This window comes from Palaemon carinicauda, chromosome 3 (genome assembly GCF_036898095.1).
Source record: "Palaemon carinicauda isolate YSFRI2023 chromosome 3, ASM3689809v2, whole genome shotgun sequence".
In the NCBI taxonomy this organism is placed as follows: Eukaryota; Metazoa; Arthropoda; class Malacostraca; order Decapoda; family Palaemonidae; genus Palaemon; species Palaemon carinicauda.
The window spans coordinates 96,104,974-96,124,973 of NC_090727.1; the positions used below are offsets into that span (position 1 = coordinate 96,104,974).

The 20,000-nt window shown below is 37.2% G+C and overlaps 1 protein-coding gene across 1 annotated transcript; it reads right to left on the reverse strand.

The window, feature by feature from the left end:
• Positions 1 to 7,751: 7,751 nt before the first annotated feature.
• Positions 7,752 to 19,065, reverse strand: LOC137638381 (uncharacterized). Its single transcript, XM_068370412.1, has 3 exons — positions 18,928 to 19,065; positions 11,534 to 11,713; positions 7,752 to 8,071 (listed from the first exon to the last, which is right to left on the reverse strand). The coding sequence occupies exons 2-3, from the start codon at positions 11,699 to 11,701 to the stop codon at positions 7,775 to 7,777; spliced, it is 465 nt and encodes a 154-aa protein (XP_068226513.1). The 5' UTR covers positions 11,702 to 11,713; positions 18,928 to 19,065; the 3' UTR covers positions 7,752 to 7,774.
• Positions 19,066 to 20,000: the final 935 nt, after the last annotated feature.

A 20,000-nucleotide genomic window follows, 5' to 3' on the forward strand; every position in this document is an offset into this window, starting at 1 on the left:
CCCAAAAAGGACTTTAAAAATAGAGAAAACAAACCAACTGCTAAAAACACCTAGATTCTTTAGGTTTACATACACTTCCTAATCAAATTCGGTATACTGTGTATAAACAAACACACACACATATATATATATATATATATATATATATATATATATATATATATATATATATATATATATATATATATATATATATATATGTATGTATATATATACACACACATTTATATCCACGAAAGGAAAAGTGATGACGATTATTTTGTTATGCAATTTTTACAAAGAGATATCAAACCTAATATTGAACACTCAGATCACAATACGTATTCTAGTTTCCAATACATCATGCTAGTCTGAAAAACTGATCAATCAATTTAGATTACAAGAGGTCTCCAGCGAGATGGAGTTAAAGGATGTAGGGACAGAAGTGAAGTAGGCGACTAATTTTTCACACCTGTCTGGAGTTCAGCTGTTCCAGTTTGTATAAATGACCATTCATTTGAAACGACAAAGTTCCCAAGAACTGACCTATAACATTTTAAACATGAGCATCTACCTAGCAGTCTTCAGTTGGAATATATATCGCGTAAAGTGCAGATATTGAAACCCTTCTGTTAGTTATAATATACAGTACTATACTCTGCTTTCCAAAGAATATTTTTAGCTTCCACTTGACACTACAAGGACTGAAGGTATATACGGTATTGAAAATATATTTTAGTCTTTCTTATTTTCCAAGTTAAAATTAATACAGAACTGAAAGAAAAGGGACTTTTCATCAAGTTTTAGACCAGATGCTTTTAATTGTAAAACTGGTTAAAATGTTTGGCGGAAGAGAAAAAACTACGTCTTTACTGAGCCCAATTAAAAAGTGACGGTTAGTCGATAGTGCTGGTGGGAGCTGGGGGCTAACTGGTGGCGGGTAATTATACCCTGTAAGAAAAAGCTCATCAGATAGTTACAGCTTTTGTTAAAACAAATATCTACAGTAAGGAGCAGAAGGTTTGTATGTGGCACTGGAACATATGTTTCTCCCAATGACAAATACAAGTCTTTCTTTGGATATAAATTCATGAGATTCAAACAGTAGAGCTAAGAACTGGGACACTTTCATGAGATTAAAACTCATGCCTAAACAAAATCATGGAAGTAATATTAGTAGTAAAGACCAATATACCTGTACTTTAAAAACATCAGTAACTTATTAAAAGTAAAATTACTGTACATAAGAGTACAGAACTCATGGACCTCGCATGCGATGAGGTAACTCTTCTTTCTCTCTTGATCAAGTGGGAGCAGATATAAAGGCTACAGTAATACGTTGTGTATCATATGAATACCGAACTATTGCATTGCTATATCTAGAGTTAATAAGTATATCTGTTACATTAAGCCAAAGGCAGTATAAGTCAAACTAACAATCTAATTAAAATAGTAAATACAATCATCAATGAGTGTAAGTTTCCAAAAACTGGTCTAAGGTCTATAGTAACAACAGTTCTGAAAAGTGCTCTAGATTACCAGGAATTAAGTTCATATACAGTAGACCCATTTCGAATCTATTCTTTATTTAAAAAGTACAAGAAGTCCTGCTAGACAACCAGTCTGCTTAGAGAAATCTATACCCTACAGAGACAATTATCTGGCCTATTGTAAATGGTGTGCTGGAAATTATTCATGAAAGCAAATATATTTTGATATTACCAGATCTTAGTGATGCTTTTGATAATGTTGTGCATAAACTGCTACTAAATGATCTAGTGTCCATCAGTATTGAAGATCAATCTTTAGAATACCTAAATGAATACAGTACTTGGTTGACAGAAACTACGGTGTCCAAATTGGAAACTCTTACTCCTCATATGAACCATTATAACAGAGGGGTACCTCAGGTGAGTGTACTGGGCCCAATCTTATTCTGTATCCATACTATTGGTCTATCAAAATTGCTATAAAGGCATGGACTGAAGTTTAAACTATTTCCAGGTAATACACAATTTTACTTCTCCACAAATGAGACGATACTGCAAATTCTTACCTATGTTAGGGAATGGATGACAATTTCAAAACTAAAACTGAGTTTACGGTGGTTGGAAAGAAAAATCCGACCAAGAAACTTGGGCAGTATTCAGGTAAACATAAATGACAACTCTGGCCCGATAACAAGTTTGTGATTTAGAAACATCTTGACTGTACTGTTACAATGCTAAAATAAAAAATGTAGTAACAACGGCTGGATATTATAGAAACACTGCTTTACAAAGAAATACCTGGATGGACATTCTGTAAAGAAGCTTGTGATAAACTGTTATCACCAGGATTGATTACTGCAACTCCAACTACCACAATCTACCAAAAGTACAACTGAATAAATTACAAAACATAATAAAGGACCTCTCCTATACTAATTGAGTTACACGGGGTACCTATTAAAGCAAGAATCTTGTTCAAAATATGTACAATAACCCTTCAAAGTTATCAGAACTAGACATCTAAAATATCTAAGGGCATTGCTACGTATGAACCAACCAATCGTGTTGACACGAGAACAGTTACAGATGGTTTCAAATTATTGGAACCAAGATAAACGTCTACTGTAGGTTTTAGAGCTTTCAATATGCACCCCCAAGACTATACAACAAGCTCCCACTCGACATCCTAAAGACTGAAGATATTGAGGCTTTCAAGAAGAATCAGAAGACTTCTATGTTTTCCAAGTGCTTCGATGACGTAGATTTGACAATACTGTAAACGTGCAATATATGGTGTGAAATGTTGAATTCCAGAGAATGCATATGATAAAATTAATGCAAAAGTTCTTGTAGAGTAGAGTTCTCCTGCAGTATAGGACCATAAAAGTAGCCCTTTGAGTAAAGTATGTATAAAAGTCCAGTAGGGGTTCCCCCATTAGAATCAATATCTTAGTATTGTCAACAATGTTGTTGGGAGACCCAGCCATGAACAAAGTATCCTTTCCTTTGATGCTTATTGCTTAACAGTTAATCAAGGACTTAATCAGGTGTTTTCAGTGGAAAGAACATTGATGAATTTGTGTGATGTAGCTATAAAACTAGTAAAGAGGACAAGATCTTACAGCAAAGTTGGACTATGCAACACAGTAAGGACAAGGCGCCAAATACGTTGTGTGCCGTATATGACAAATACAATGTTTGAGGGCAGTAGTGACGGAGCAGAACCAGTTAGAAATGGTAAGGTAAACCATAGTGTCTTGCGGACTAAAAAATGTAATTGGAGAAAAGAAGACTGAACCACCTAGACATGTCGGAGGATTGCGAAGGTGCGTGCTGAAATCAAGGACATAGACACACTTATTTATCTTCATAGAAGACATGAATAACAGATAAGCCAATATTGCTTCCAAGGTGCTAATGAAAATGATCACATCTAGGTTTGCAAGTCTGAAAGATAAACTTTTAAAAACAAGATTACAAACGAACATATTTCTAAGCTATGGCCTGTGCAAATGCTTTAATAATCTAATCGGTGTTCACTTTAAATCACCGAGTAATATTCATGATTGCCGATGTTGAAGCCAGTACAAAATTTCTGGAGAATGTAAAGTAACAAGTTAGCATTTTTGTTAATGTTATTGGATTTACAGCTGACCAAGAGGGAACACATCCTAAAGGAATACACACCGACAAACCATCTCAAGCATACTGAATAGGATAAGGATTTTTGTTTTATACTATACTCAAAAATAGCACCGCATTCTCTCGATTAAGATTGTTATGGTACGTTAATTCCATGACGTGAAAAACGATGAATGTTGGTTCAACACTTGCTTTCAACTTAGTAGATAACAATTAACAGGAGGAATCAATAACCATCCATACTAGCATTGGCACTTCCAAAATCAGAATAATTTCCTACATTATAAATGTTTGGTTTTGTCAAATGTCATTTAATAGAATATATAAATTAACGTACACCACTGCATTTACTGTGATCAAAAACACTGAAGCAAACTTAATGGATGTCTTTAATTTAGACTAAGGTAGTTACTACAGCTGTACATAAAGCAGTGGTTCCCAACCTGGGGGAAATTTGAAGCTTCCAGGGGGGAAATAATTACACTACCTACTAACTAAAACAAGCGGAAAATGTCCGCATAGTACGTGCGGTAATTTGTTGTTAGCCATTCAATTGTGATATGATCATATCATTTCTCACTGACATGATATTCAAGGGGAGAATTGGAATATCATGCCCATTTCTGAGGCAGGCGAGTGGGCATGAGGGCTGGGCGGGGCATGAAGGGGGAAATCTGGATGGATGAACTGGGTGCAGGGGGGAAATGACAGAAAAAAGGTTGGGAATCACTGACATAAAGGGTAAAATAATAGTATAAAAATTTTCTGCTACTGGATATGCCCTCATCAACTCCATCTTCAAAACAGCTTAAAAAGGTGCTTATGTCAATTTGACAAAGTCAATATTATAAAAATACAAGATATCAAGTACTATACTGAAACCTTATTCAGTTTGATTGTACTCAAGAAAAACCCTTACCTGCTCAAGATAAGGAGATGCAGTTTTAATTTAAAAATAAAATAGGAAAACACAACTATGTAACAAATAGATTTTCACATTTGCTTCCAACAAAGAAGATTCCTCAAAAAGAAACCATACATATTGTTCTATCTCGGACATATCGTATTCCTCACTGCCACCCTACACAAAATAAGGAGATACATTTTTCAGTTCAAAATAAAATAGGAAACTACGTTAACAAATATATTTTCTCATCTGGTTCCCACAAAGATTCCTCAAAAAGAAACCTCACGAATTGCTCTATCGCGGACATACCGTATTCCTCACAGCCACCCAATCCCCGAACATTCTTTGTCTCTACACTTGGTACATTACATGTATGGCTCCAACTCTTACAACTGTAAGCACCAAACCCATATATTGAGGGGTATTCCAAAACAACAAGGGTAGGAAATTTTTAACTGCCCAAAAGAAGGACAAGTTGCTTTAACAAAGGGAACCATTTTGTACACATTATTATAATTATTACTTGCTAAGCTACAACCCCGGTTGGAAAAGCAGGATGCTATAAGCCCCAGGGCTCAAACAGGGCAAATCAGCCCAGTGAGGAAAAGAAATGAAGAAATAAAGTAATGAATCAAAAAATATTTTACGAACAGTACCAACATTAAATTAGATATATATTAAAAATAAAAAACAAAACAAAACAAAAGGATGAAAAAAAGATAGAAGCGTGCCCAAGCGTAACCTCAAGCTAGAGAACTCTGGCCAGGTTACACCTAATCATGGGCCGTTCGTTCGTTTTTAGATTGCCTTACCTTACGCAAAACATGAGCCATAGCTAAGAGGGAGGATTGTATGCTGAAAAGGATAATAATTGTATTTTTAGTCAAGGCCGTCAAACCTCTTCATTGAAAGAAATGGCAAAAGAATTCTGGTAAGAGCAACTGAAATAACAATAGGTTTTGTTGAAAGTGTTATTTTCCTATCTGTTATTGGGCCAAAGTGCATTACTTATCACTGATGTAAAGGTCCCCAAAATAAATGCAACTAATAAAAAAAAAAAGGATATAGGTAGTACAGTATTTCAATGGGACAATATTCACAGAGCAAAGGATACCACAACTGAAGGGACCACATTGTTTCAATTTTCTACAATCATTAATCAATACTTCTTGATAGAAATGATTAACCCTTTTACCCCAAAAGGACGTACTGGTACGTTTCACAAAACTCATCCCTTTACTGTATCCCCATGGACGTACCGGTACGTCCTTGCAAAAAAAATGCTATAAATTTTTTTTTTTCATATTTTTGATAATTTTTTGAGAAAATTCAGGCATTTTCCAAGAGAATGAGACCAACCTGACCTCTCTATGACAAAAATTAAGGCTGTTAGAGCAATTTAAAAAAAATATACTGCAAAATGTGCTGGGGAAAAAATACCCCTTGGGGGTTAAGGGTTGGAAATTTCCAAAGAGCCTGGGGGTAAAAGGGTTAATCAATACTCCTGTTATACTTCTTAATAGAAATGATTAAACAATTTCAGTTAAAAAACACAAAACAAAATACATCTGACCAACGCAAGTGCTGAGGAGGAATGAGGATGGGGGTAGGGAGATGTAGGGGTAGAGAGGGGGGGATGTTGATGAAGGAGATGAGCGAGCTAGGTTTATTCCTGGCATCTTTTTTTTCTTTTTTCTCTGGTATATTCAGCTGCTTCCTCCGATGCCTTAGATGACCGCGGAGGTAGCAGCAGTAGGGGATTCAGTGTTATGAAGCTTCATCTGTGGTGGATAACAGGGGAGGGAGGGCTGTGGCACCCTAGCAGTATCAGCTGAACTCGGTTGAGTCCCTTGTTAGGCTGGGAGGAACGCAGAGAGTAGAGGTCCCCTTGTTTGTTTTTGTTTCATTTGTTGATGTCGGCTAACCCCCAAAATTGGGGGAAGTGCCTTGGTATATGTATGTATGCATGTATATTCAGCAATATCAATGCCTTAGAAATGGTGCTAGAAGAGCATTTCACGGAGCGACACAGGTCGAGGCTAGAAAAGTATATTTTGTTCTTGAAGCAATAAGAATAAGAAAGGAATTTTGTCTAAATCATAAAGATAAAACACAAAAGGTTAAAAGTGTAATTTATTCAAATATATAACATTACACCTATTGACTTCGACTTAACCAGTAAAAGCACATCTATGTAGTTTATGACACTACTTTTCAATTAAGACAAACAAACAATTACTATGACTTGGATAAAATAAACTGACAGACATAAAAACCGATGATATCCATCATTTGGTCCCACGTATTCGAGCATACGAAACCGTAACCTAACCCTACCGACAAATCGTGGCCACACGAAGACATATAACATTGTTGCTTCTTGGCACCATCAGATTAAAATAGCAAGTGCTGTGGTTTGAACTATGTATATTGCTGTGATTTGTCTGCGAAGCTTAAAATAGTGACAAGTTATGTACATATCACCAATGAAAATGGTCCCATGACTAATTTATTCCACAATAAATGACAACTCAAAAATACTGAAATATCTTTTCCAAAATTAAAAAGAAATTACAATATCAAAGGAAAACCATATTGAACTGTTACTGATAAATATGCTGTAATCTACAAAATTAAAAAGAAATTACAATATCATTGCAAAACCATATTGAATTGTTACTGATAAATATGCCGTAATCTACTTGATATAAATGTCTTAGTCATTACTTATCACATTGTACAGCAATTTTGTCAATAATTTTATATATAAAATATTTACTGTACCTATATAAAATTTATTCTGGAAATGTTTACCGTACAACTAACAGTATAGTTAAAAATTCAATTGGAAGACATATACTTGAGTGAACTGCCAGAAACACTAACATAAGGAAATAGATGAAGAAATAAAAGATATCATAAGTCATATTTGACAAATGAAACGTGAACACAATATTGCAAAGTTAAGAGTATGAGATTCATCACAAAAGCAAACGCAACACATTCGTGTTTCGTTTCTCACACAATTTTCAAAACGAACACAACTGGGAATTTGAACCGACAAGAAAATTTAGATTTATCATTAATGAATGAGATCATAAAATTTTTAAAACCACATAATTAAAATGAATCATTTGGAGGATATGAACAAATCTTAATTCACATTCAAATTAATCAAGCAAAAGACCTTCATTTTTAATTTTGCTGTTTCTGACTACCTCTCAAAGATTATTTCAAGAAACTAAAATGGCAGGCCTTAAACAAAAGGCAGTGCATTGGACTCGGTGATTGTTACAGGGGCGGTGGTGTTGCCTTCGACTGGGGTGTACATGACTTTCTGAGTTGCAAATTCCAGAGTCTGGAAGTAAGTGGGAGCACCATTGTAGGTGTACAACGCCATATCCTCTGAGTTATACAAAACTGTCGTGTTGACAATGGTAGCGAACTCGACGGTATCCGTTTTAATAGTCTGGTTGTTGGCGGTGGAGAAGCTGGTCGACTGGTACTTGACTACGTAAGACGGTTGAAGTGGCTCCAATGTATGGAGCATTGTCTGAAAACATTTTACATAAAATTAATTATTGTATTTCAATACAGAACTTATACTTTGTTCTTAATGCTGTTATAGTTTTAGGTACCCTTAAGTATACAAAGGATAAAATATACACATCCTACAACAGGTGTCTTCGGATTAATTCTGAATTTTGTTCTAGAAAATATACTTTGTAACATGCTCAAGACTGGGGATAACAATTTGCTAAATACCTAAAAAGAAAAAGCATACTAACAATAACAATAATAATAGGTAAGGATAAAATATACAGGTGTTTTTGGATTAATTCTGAATTTTGATCTAGAAAATATACTTTGTAACATGCTCAAGACTGGGGCTAGCAATTTGCTAAACACCTAAAAAGGAAAAGCATACTAACAATAACAATAATAATAGGTACTGCATACAGCAATCACAGTAGGGAGTACTGTGTTACTGTGGTTTACCCCGACAACCCACTCCTAAAACTAATATAATTATGAACAGACAGGATATTTTATCAATTATCAAAGGTTTATCGTATATAAACTAGAGACAGTTTGTTACCCAAGATATCTTTTTTGTGTTAAATACCAGAACACCTTAAGCACTGCTATGTATGCGTGTTTTTCCTTACAGTAAGAAAGAAAAGCAACGTACATGTCTTTGTAATTTTTTGTTCCTAATCAAGAAAAGTTTTCGTACATTTGGAGGGTTTTACGAAACAAAAATTACATAGACACATGAACGTTGCATCTCTTTCTTATTGTAGAGGCGGGTTTACAAGTCGAACGCGGTTCGACAGAAAAGTGTTTGAAGTGATGTTCGAACGTGTGAACACGCTCGTTGAACGGTTCGAAGAAAGTCTGTTCCCGCTTGACTTTTGTGGGCGGGGCTTCATTGTTCACAAATCTTATGCATTTGTGGCTGACTCCACTTCTTCGAACCGTTTGAAAAGCCGGTTCGTCAACTGGGTTTGCCAAACCGCTTGATTGTGCAAACCCCGCTTAAGGTAAAACACGTACAAATAACAGTGCTGAAGTGGCTAATCTCTCTGATAAAGAAGATATCTTTACAGTCAAACTTGCATTGGATTCCAACAATGAATGAATGAATGAATTGAAGTTCTCTGGCATCCTGACATCGAAGGTCATTGACACCTTTGCATTCCAAAAGTTTCATTTAATGATACAGTACACTTTTCATTTAATAAAGATATGCACAGCCCCAGGATAAATCAATTTCATAGTGCAACAAACAAGAAACCCTACAGAAAAGTTAAAGAAAAAAGCCCCCAAGCTTTAACAAATTAATCTGAAAATACCATACAAGGGAGACCACTGCATTTGTGTATAACTAATGGTACTACAGGTACTGAACGTGTTCACTTCATAGCCCCTAGGGTGCAAACGCTTAGCTTTCTCTTTTAGGAAATAGCCAATTCTACACCTTGCTCCAAATTCAACTACCACTGGAGAACAAATCCTTGGCAAAATCTTTCAATTTTTCTTTATGAATTTTTCACCTAATACAAAATATTAACTAGAGGGGCACTCAGTAGAGTGCACACCTCCAACATGCCAGCTTATTTCTAGTCCTTTGATCTTAACCCTTTTACCCTCAAAGGACGTACTGGTACGTTTCACAAAACCCATCCCTTTAACCCCATGGACATACCGGTACGACCTTGCAAAAAAAAAAATTTTTTCATATTTTTGAAAAAATTCAGACATTTTCCAAGAGAATGAGACCAACCTGACCTCTCTATGACAAAAATTAAGGCTGTTAGAGCAATTTAAAAAAAATATACTGCAAAATGTGCTGGGAAAAAAATAACCCCTTGGGGGTTAAGGGTTGGAAATTTCCAAAGAGCCTGGGGGTAAAAGGGTTAACATGTATTAACTGCCGTGGATTTTCATACACTCAAAGATGAACCAAGTTTGAAGTCTCTGTGATAATGTCCAAACTTAAGGTTGAATACGTAAACTGGCTATTTTGCTTGACCGTGACCTTCCAAAATTTAATAATTTCCAGCTTTTTACATAACAGTTAATCCCTGCAAGTTTTATTACTCTACAAATAAATTTGTGGCCAGGAAGCTGTTCACAAACTGGGGAAAAAACATAACCTCCTTCCACCTTTGTTAGCCGAGGTAATTAAGACGAAATGTTCGTGGAACATTTACTGTAGTTGGTTTTACTTTGTTAACCCTTTTACCCCCAAAAGAACGTACTGGTACATTTCACAAAAGCCACCCCTTTACCCCCATGGACGTACCGGTACGTCCTTGCAAAAAAAATGCTATAAAAATTTTTTTTTCACATTTTTTATAAATTTTTGAGAAAATTCAGGCATTTTCCAAGAGAATGAGACCAACCTGACCTCTCTATGACAAAAATTAAGGCTGTTAGAGCAATTTTAGAAAAATATACTGCAAAATATGCTGGGAAAAAAACAACCCCCTGGGGGTTAAGGGTTGGAAATTTTCAAATAGCCTGGGGGTTAAAGGGTTAATACCATATTCAACATTCTACAAAGTGAGACCTTTACTACAAATGATTGTGTTATGAAGAAAACTACCATTATGAGGAATAAGTTATACAGTATCTTATTTCATAACTGCAGAGTACGCTGTATTATCAGCAAATTTAATTGGTTCTATAATGATTTTTTTCTTACCACTTTACAAAATCCTATAGAAACATACCTGCTGTGAAAACAGACCAACAACTATAGTCCATTTCTTTTAGCGAGGCAGATTTGCACCGACTCGCAGCGGTGCCCTTTCGGCTCGGAAAAGTTTCCTGATCGCTGATTAGTTGGACAAGTTAATTCTAACCAATCAGCGATCAGGAAACTTTTCCGAGCTAAAAGGGCACCGCTGCGAGTCGATGCAAATCTGCCTCGCTAAAAGAAATGGACTATAGTTAGAACACCAACATCCTTATTCAATTAAACTGAAGGAAATTCTACACTACAGGCATACTGTACAGTATAGAGCCTTGTAGACTTCAGCAAAAGCTGTGTACTATCAACCTTAACGTCTTGAATGTAAGGTGCAACATGACACTATACCTGTACACCACTGGGCTATAAAACATGACCTTGCATACAAGTACTGTATCTATACACTGTAATTAGAGTACTATACACAAAGAAAGCAAGTTTTTACCATTCAGTAAATGGGGCAGTTAATGAAGACCTAGCCCACTTCATTCTTGAGTGTCCAGACCTCAGCGACGAAAGAAGAAAAATAGTGGAATTGCAACAGCCGTATGAAGAAGAAAAGAAGAAGATAATAGGAAACTTGCTGTTCAAGAAAGAAGGAATAGAGAAAAGAAAAGAATATATTTATCAAATGTGGAAAAAAAGGGAAGAAAATAAAAGAATTAGAATAAAGAAGAAAACCATGGAGGTGCCGATGGAAAGGTGAATCCCTCCACCCAACAACAACAACAACAATGAAAAAGCTAAACAACTTACCTTGTGATCAGTTTGCTTGTAGACAGTCTGTACATATTGAACGGCTTGTTTAGTTTCGGAGGGCGGGGTAGTTTGAAACTGTGGTGGCTTCACAAAAGTAGGGGCAAAGTCAATGGCCCCTACGATGCTTGCCACTAACAATCCAAAGAGAGCGACCAAGGAGTTCATATTCGTGGTGATCTGAAAAAGGGGATAGTTGTTATATGAATAACCAAATGTTGAATGGAAATTTTAAACACTATAATTGCGAGTAATTCCAGAAGGGGAATTACAAGAGGTGAAACAATTTATCTTTTATATCTCTAAATTAACCCTTTACCCCCCCAAGGACGTACTGGTACGTTTCACAAAACACATCCCTTTACCCCCATGGACGTACCGGTACGTCCTTGCAAAAAACTGCTATTTACAATTTTTTTGCATATTTTTGATTATTTTTTGAGAAACTGCAGGCATTTTTAAAGAGAATGAGACCAACCTGACCTCTCTATGACGAAAATCAAGGCTGTTAGAGAAATTAAAAAAAATATACTGCAAAATGTGCTTGAAAAAAAATAACCCCTGGGGGTTAAGGGTTGGAAAGTTCCAAAAAGGGTTAAGACGTGGGCAATAAAGAAGACAGGAGAGAAGAAGATGGATCTGGCAGAAATGAGAATGTTGAGGTGGATGCGTGGGGTAACAAGAAAAGATACGGAATGAGGTAATTAGGGGTACTACAGGAGTTAGAAAACTATCAGATAAGATCCAAGAAAGTAGTCTGTGGTGGTATGGTCATGTCATGGGATGAGATGAACAGTATATTGGGAGGAGAGTGATGGAAATGGAGGTACAGGGGACGAGACGGAGAGGGAGACCAAAGCGAAGGTGGATGGACTGTATGAAGGATGACCTTCGATCAAAGGGATTAACCGGTGATGAGGTGTGGGACAGAGGTAGATGGAGAAAGTTGACCAGAAATATCATAGAAGTGGGAAAAGATGTAGACAAAGAAGAAGAAGAAGAAGGAGAAGAAGAATAAGGTGGACTGTATGAAGGATGACCTTCGATCAAAGGGATTAACCGGTGATGAGGTGTGGGACAGAGGTAGATGGAGAAAGCTGACCAGAAACATCGACCCCACATAGAAGTGGGAAAAGATGTAGACAAAGATGAAGTATGATCATCACACCATACTGTATATGGGAATGACTGATATCTAGTTGAAAAATTCATACAGAGGAATTACTATACAATACAAGCTCTTCTCCGAGAAGTACATTGCAAAATCAAACCGCTTGTCTCCAGTCTTGGGTACAGTGAACCCTCGTTTATCGCGGTAGATAGGTTCCAGACGCGGGCGCGATAGGTGAAAATCCGCGAAGTAGTGACAGCATATTTACCTATTTATTTAACATGTATATTCGGACTTTTAAAACCTTCCCTTGTACGTAGTACTGTTAACAAACCACCCTTTAATGTACAGAACACTTAATGCATGTACTACAGCACCCTAAACTAAAACAGGCACAAATATTAAAGGCGATTTTATATCATGTGTTTCCTAAACACCTAAAAAGCACGATAAAAAATGGCAACCAATGTTTTGTTTACGTTCATCTCTGATCATAATGAAGAAACAAACTCATTTAGTGTACACATATATGTACGTATAGGTTAGCTTTTGCATCGATTATATTGATTATACAGTACTGTATGTTGATTTTTTTATTACCAATGTTTTAGTTTACGTATTTTTCTTAGGACTTCCAAATGAAATCTTTTTCTTTATGACGCCGCCTGAAACGACGGCGTGTACGCTCAGTAAACAACCACGCTCAGAACAAACAAGGCATTTAACGCGCATGATGATATTGATAAATAATGATACAGTACATACAGTATTTACAGTAAAAGCATTTACAAAATATGTTACCTTACAAATATAAATTATACAGTACTTGTACGTAGCAAAGCAGGAAAACAATTTGAGAGAGAGAGAGAGAGAGAGAGAGAGAGAGAGAGAGAGAGAGAGAGAGAGAGAGAGAGAGAGAGAGAGAGAGACCGTTTTACGTACGTAAATGTAAATTTTAAACAAAAAAAATACGATAGGTTACAACATGTAGACTTTTAAAACCTTCCCTTTAACTTAATGCATACAGTACGTACATTACTAAACTATAAAACAGGTTAAAGTAAAAAATAAAGATTGTTACTGTACTCACCACGAAAGAAGTTCAAGAAAAACTTGAATGACGATGGCGATAAATTTGCTGCACAGTAGAAATGATGATGATGAAGCTGATGAGGTGTTCTACTGTGCAGTCAATGATAGTATTTTACGTCTCTTCAGACGGAGGTGTCTTTTCCTGGGACACCTCTTCAACTTCTTCAATTTCTTCCGAAGGCGTACTAGCAGGAGGAACTGGCTCTTTTTTGCGAGGCTGAAAAAACATTGTGATCGGAAGTTGTTGCCGCTGCTTCATTTTTCGATCCAAGAGCATCCTGTAGGGAGTCGTGATGTCATCAACCTTGTTGCAGAATTGCATCGAGCGAACCATATCCTCGTCCCACTCTTGCAACATTTCTTTCGCCTCCTTCATATGGTTGCAGAACTTGGCAAGCCGTTCTAATGTTAAGCCCGTTTCTTCGACATTTTCTTGGGTCTCTTCCTGGGTACCCTCACTCTCTTCCTCACTTGCCGATTTCGTCAGGTCTTCGAGGTCTGCGTCAGTTAGGGGCTGGGAATGGCAGTCCAACAACTCGTCGACGTCTTCAGTCGTCATGTCGCCAAACCCGTCACCCCCAATTATGGCAGCCAACTGCACAGATTTCCGTATTGCAGAGTGTTGGATTTCCGACGGAGTAAATCCCTTGTCGTCGTAAACAATATCGGGCCACAGCTTCTTCCAGCTCGCATTTACGGTTGCAGGTTTCATCTCTTGAAGTGCCTTTTGAATATTCTGCAGGCACGTGGCTATGGTGTACTGCCGCCAGTACGCCTTCAAGTTGAAGTCTTCATCCTCGTCATCTTGGGCAGCATCCACACACGCAACGAGGTCCGCCAAGGTATTCTTCGTGTAGAGGGCCTTGAACGCCCTGATAACCCCCTGGTCCATTGGTTGAATTAATGACGTGGTGTTGGGTGGCAGGAACTCAACCTGAACGCCCTCACGCGACAGGTCAGTTGCGTGTCCACCAGCGTTATCCATAAGGAGAAGGATCTTGAATGGCAAGCCCTTCTCTAAGAGATATTCATGGACTTGCGGGATGAAACACTGGTGGAACCAGTTGGAGGTCAGCATCTTCGTAATCCATGCTTTTTGATTATGCATCCAGTACACGGGAAGGAGATTCTTATTTTTATTTTTCAAAGCGCGAGGATTTTTCGACTTATAAATAAGCCCCGGCTTTAACAAAAATCCAGCAGCATTGCCACACATCACGAGGGTAACGCGATCCTTGAATGCCTTAAAGCCAGAGGCTTTGGCTTCCTCTTTGAACAGGAAAGTTCGCGACGGCATTCTCTTCCAAAACAAGCCGGTTTCATCCATATTAAAGACTTGTTCCGGCTTGTATCCACCTTCAGCGATAATGTTCTTGAAAGTCTGGTTCACGTAAGTTTCAGCAGCGGCAGTGTCAGCGGAAGCAGACTCCCCATGCAGGGAAACGCTTTTCAGGGCGAAGCGTTTCTGAAACTTCGCGAACCATCCTTTGCTTGCGGAAAAACGTTTCTGAGGCTGGGAATCAGTGGATGTCCCTGGTTGAGGATCATCTAAATCATCATCATCTTCAGCATGGTTGCCGTCGTCCTCTTTAGGTTCCTTTGCAGCAAAATTCTCATATAAGCTCAAAGCCTTTGTTTGGATGGTGTTCGTATCCAACGCTATGTTCTTCTTCCGGCAGTCGGCAATCCACACAGCTAAAGCACCTTCCATGCGTACGATCGTTTTATTACGCGTTGTAACGACTCGCTTCGCTGATCTGCTAAAGGTGATTGCAGCAGTCTTTCTAATGTTCGCCTCGTCCTTCTTGATGTAGCGAACGGTGGATTCGTTGATGCCAAAATGGCGGCCGGCGGCCGCGTAACTTCTACCATCTTTTAACATGTCGAGAAGCGTAACCTTCTCAGCTATCGTCATCATTCTTCGGTGGCGTTTAGGCTCACTACCAGCCTTACTAGAAGCAGAACGCTTGGGAGGCATTGTAACAGAAAGTTCAACAAAAAGTTCAACTTAAAACAGTCGCACACAGCACAGATTAAACTTCACAAACTTAAGAACGTCTACTCAGCAATACGCGGAAAGAGAAAGTGAACGATGCAGCCCCGCGAGAACTTTGATGCTGCGGGTAGAAGATGCGGGCAAAACACCAATCACAGGCTAGATAACAAAACTTGAGTTTTGATTCGTCATCTATCAGCGCTTGAACCAATCACAACCCGTCTTAGTACTATGGCGCGTTGGTTACTCATAGAAGATGCCCCCGCGCATACTGAACGTACGTAGATTAAGTACAATACAGTACCGTAATAATAATAAATAATGATAATAATACTGTACAGTAATAATAATAATAATAATGATTAATAATAATAACAATAATAATTTTATTAACAACAACAACAATAATAATAATAATAACAATAATAATAAAAATTTACGTACGCTATTTTACGCCTCTCTCTCTCTCTCTCTCTCTCTCTCTCTCTTACGCTTACAGTATTCGAAATGTGATTTTTGCAACAAAGAATATTATTGGATGCAGTACTGTACTACGTACGTATACATACAAAAGATTCATGGAAAAGAAGCACATCCATTACAGTACACACCATTCTAATATGGTATGACTGCATCTGATTTGCGTTTCATGTTCGATTTAATTTTACTACGTACTGAATTATCGTATGATCACATTCTCTTTTCGTGTTTTATTTCTTTCTGTGCTGAATTATATATCATATGTAATGCAATGAACAATCAGTAAAAGCAGATATTACTAATTACAGTATTAATGGAATTACAGGTAACAAAATATCGTATTTGGTTATCTTCAGATTTCGCGGTATTTTCGAATTTTCCGGAAAATCCGCGATATGTATATATATATGGGTTATGGGAAAACCCCGCGAAGTGGTGAATCCGCGATTGTCGAACCGCGAAGTAGCGAGGGTTCACTGTAGTGCCATAGCCTCTGTACCATGGTCTTCCACTGTCTTGGGGTTGAGTTCTCTGGCTTGAGGGTACACTCAAGCACATTTTTATCTCACTTCTCTTCCTCTTGTTTTCTTTTTTGTTTTCATAGTTTATATATGAAAGATATATTTTATTGTTGTTACCGTTCTTAAAATATTTGAATTGTTAATTACTTCTCTTATTTCCTTTCCTCACTGGGCTATTTTCCCTGTGGAGCCCCTGGCCTTATAGCATCCCGCTTTTCCAACTAGGGTTGTAGCTTTGCAAGTAAAAATAACAACATTAAACAATAATACAGGACAAAAAAGTCCATTGTTCAATTTTCATTGGTGAAGTTGATGGATTTAAAGGTTTAAAGGTCGCTCATGAATGGCAAAGGCAAGGGACAGTGACATTACCCTATCAAGCAGGACAATGCCCTAGAGACTGACCATATATACATATGGTCAATGCCCAAGCCCCCTTTCCACCCAAGCTAGGACCAAGGAGGGCCAGGCAATGGCTGCTGATGACTCAGCAGATAGACCATTAGGATCCCCCAAACATCCCATTCTTAGCTCACAAGGATGGTGAGGTTGCAACGACCAAAGGAAGTAACGAGTTTGAGCGGGACTCGAACCCCAGTCTGGCAATCACCAAGCAAGGACGCTACCATCCGGTCACCACAACCTTATTGAAAGCTTCAGTAAGGTCATGCTTTTGTTTACCTTTTTTTCTTTTGGTCTAAAATTGGTTTTACCAATTCAAGGACAAAGTGATTCGAAAATTATTCTTACTACTAGGTAAGCTACAACCCTAGATGGAAAAGCAAGATGCTATACGTCCAAGTGCTCCAACAGGGGAAAATAGCCCAGTGCGGAAAGGAAATAAATAAACAATGAGAAATAACGATCAATCGCAATAAATATTTTAAGAGGAGCGTTTGTAGGGTGACGGCCAGATCCCGTAGAAAACGGGAATATTATGAACTGTGGCTGTCGTTCTAAATACGATTTTGGCGGGAGAAGCTAACTTAAAAAACCCACCTAACCTATGCTAAAAGCCATATCCTTACCCAGGGGGGCTTCGCCCCCCCCTTACACAACAGTTTCCTTACCTACGAGTACGACGGGAGAAGCTAACTTTAAAAACCCACCTAACCTATGCTAAAAGCCGTATCCTTACCCAGGGGGGCTACGCCGACCGGATCCCCCCTTACACAACATATTTAAGATCCGTAGACCATTTCCAAACGTTTTTATTCTAAACAAGATAACAGTAGGAGCGATAATAAGCAAATTAGGACGCTTGGCCGTAGCGCTACAAACTACCCGATAAAAGTGTGTGCCCTCAAGCAAGAGAACTACAACCCCTCTTACACTGCCGTATTCTAAGTTAGACATAATAATACACACAGGTGGCCGCTATCATACATACACACCCCATTCTCAATTTCAACGATATCATGTTACCTGGACTAAGGTCAGACATGACGGATCACGCCTAAAAGGTTTGACTAGGTAAGGTTAGGTAATTAAGAAGGTCTATAAGAAGCATGGTGGCCTAGGGAAAGGTTGGATAAGTTAGAATAGTTAGAATGAAATTCCGTTGTCATAAAACTAGTTAGTTTTGAATGAAAACTAATAAATACTGTAGGACACCAAACTCTTTAATACGCGTCAACAACACAATATTGTAAGACTTGCATGCCTACTATAATGGTTTCCTGAAACGTGGGTGTACTACACACTAGAATACGTCTAAAAGTCTCCATTAAGACAAATTTTAAACATCATACCAATAAAATTATTATAATTTTGTATTTAAAAGCGGTCACAATTTAGACTTTTATACCTACTGATAAAGGGGTTCCAACTAATGTGAGTGCACTAAACACTTAAGATACGTCCAAAACTCTAAATTAAGACAAATTATAATAAGAAACCATTGATAAAATGCTTTAGAAATAATCATTTAGCAGTGTCTAACTTACGTTGCAATCACGTATCCTATAAAGATTGCTTTACGGACGTCCTGAGACAAGCCATGCGTCACCATTTCTTGGTATTTTCCTTCAGGAAACAGGGCGAGATCGAGTTTCCTTTCTCTAATTAAACGTAAATACAAACATTTATCTATATTTTTCTCTTACCAGGACCATCAGCAAAGACTTATCGTTAACTAGAGGATACTTAGATTGCACATAAACGTAATTTAGCGAGTAATTAAGAGAAAACTTACTTTTTACGATGCACACCAACACGTCGGCCTTCTCTTGTCAACAACTACTACAAAGACTTGTGAAGTCCGTGACGTCAAGCACAGGGTTGCCAGGTCGGCCTTTTTTTGGACCAAAAACGAAAAATTTGGCCATTTTTCGTGGTAGAGAGCTGAATTTGGCCTTTTTGAAATTGGTTAGAATTAAATGCTATATTTTCGGCTCTTTTTCTACTATTAGGTTGGCCTTTTAAAGCTGCAGTTCATCAGACGTTGGCCTTTTCTCATTTGGAAAACCTGGCAACCCTGGTCAAGCACCCCCATTGACGGTTTCATGACGTCATGAAAAGTTGCCAAATGTTATTATATTTTTATTTTTACCGATAATAATGGTAAAAATAGGTAATTTATATTATATCTAGATTCAAGAAATGAAATATTCTAATTATTTTTAAGTAGTTTAAGTATTAATGCATATGATAGATTAAAACTAATTAATGAAATAGATAAGAGGGTCATATGGTAGCATGTCATGAAAAAAGTTGCTAATGATTATTATATTTTCAATTTTTTACCAATAGTAATGGTAAAAAAAGGAATAATTTATATAATTATCTAGATTTAACAAATAAAATATTCTATGTATTTTTAATTAGTTTAAATATTAATGCATATGATAGATTAAAACTAATTAATGAAATAAATAAGCGGCCCATATGGCAACATAAGCCCCCCCCAAATGACGGTGTCATGGAAAGTTGCTAAAGGTCTTTACATTTTTATTTTTTACCAATAGTCATGCTAAAAATAGTTATTATATTATATATAAATTTAACGAATATAATATTTTATGTATTTCAAGTACTTCAAATATGGATTACTATGAAGGATAAGAACTAATTAATTAAATAACTATAAGGCCCATATGGCATCATTTCATTCAAGCTCGTACCTACAAACAAATGACTTCTTTTATTCCGGTAAAGCCATTGAGACTTTCACCATCATTCGTAATACTAATCTATGTGAATTAAAGATAATTTTATGCATTAAATAATAATCTTATAAGACGGTATGTTAATCTCATGTACTGTTTT

Bases quoted from the DNA above. Each gene is read 5' to 3' on its own strand.
- LOC137638381 (XM_068370412.1), bottom strand. From the start codon at position 11,701: ATGAACTCCTTGGTCGCTCTCTTTGGATTGTTAGTGGCAAGCATCGTA. The intron at 8,072-11,533 runs GTAAGTTGTTTA...AAATGTTTTCAG, and splicing joins ACAAGCAAACTGATCACAAG to ACAATGCTCCATACATTGGA.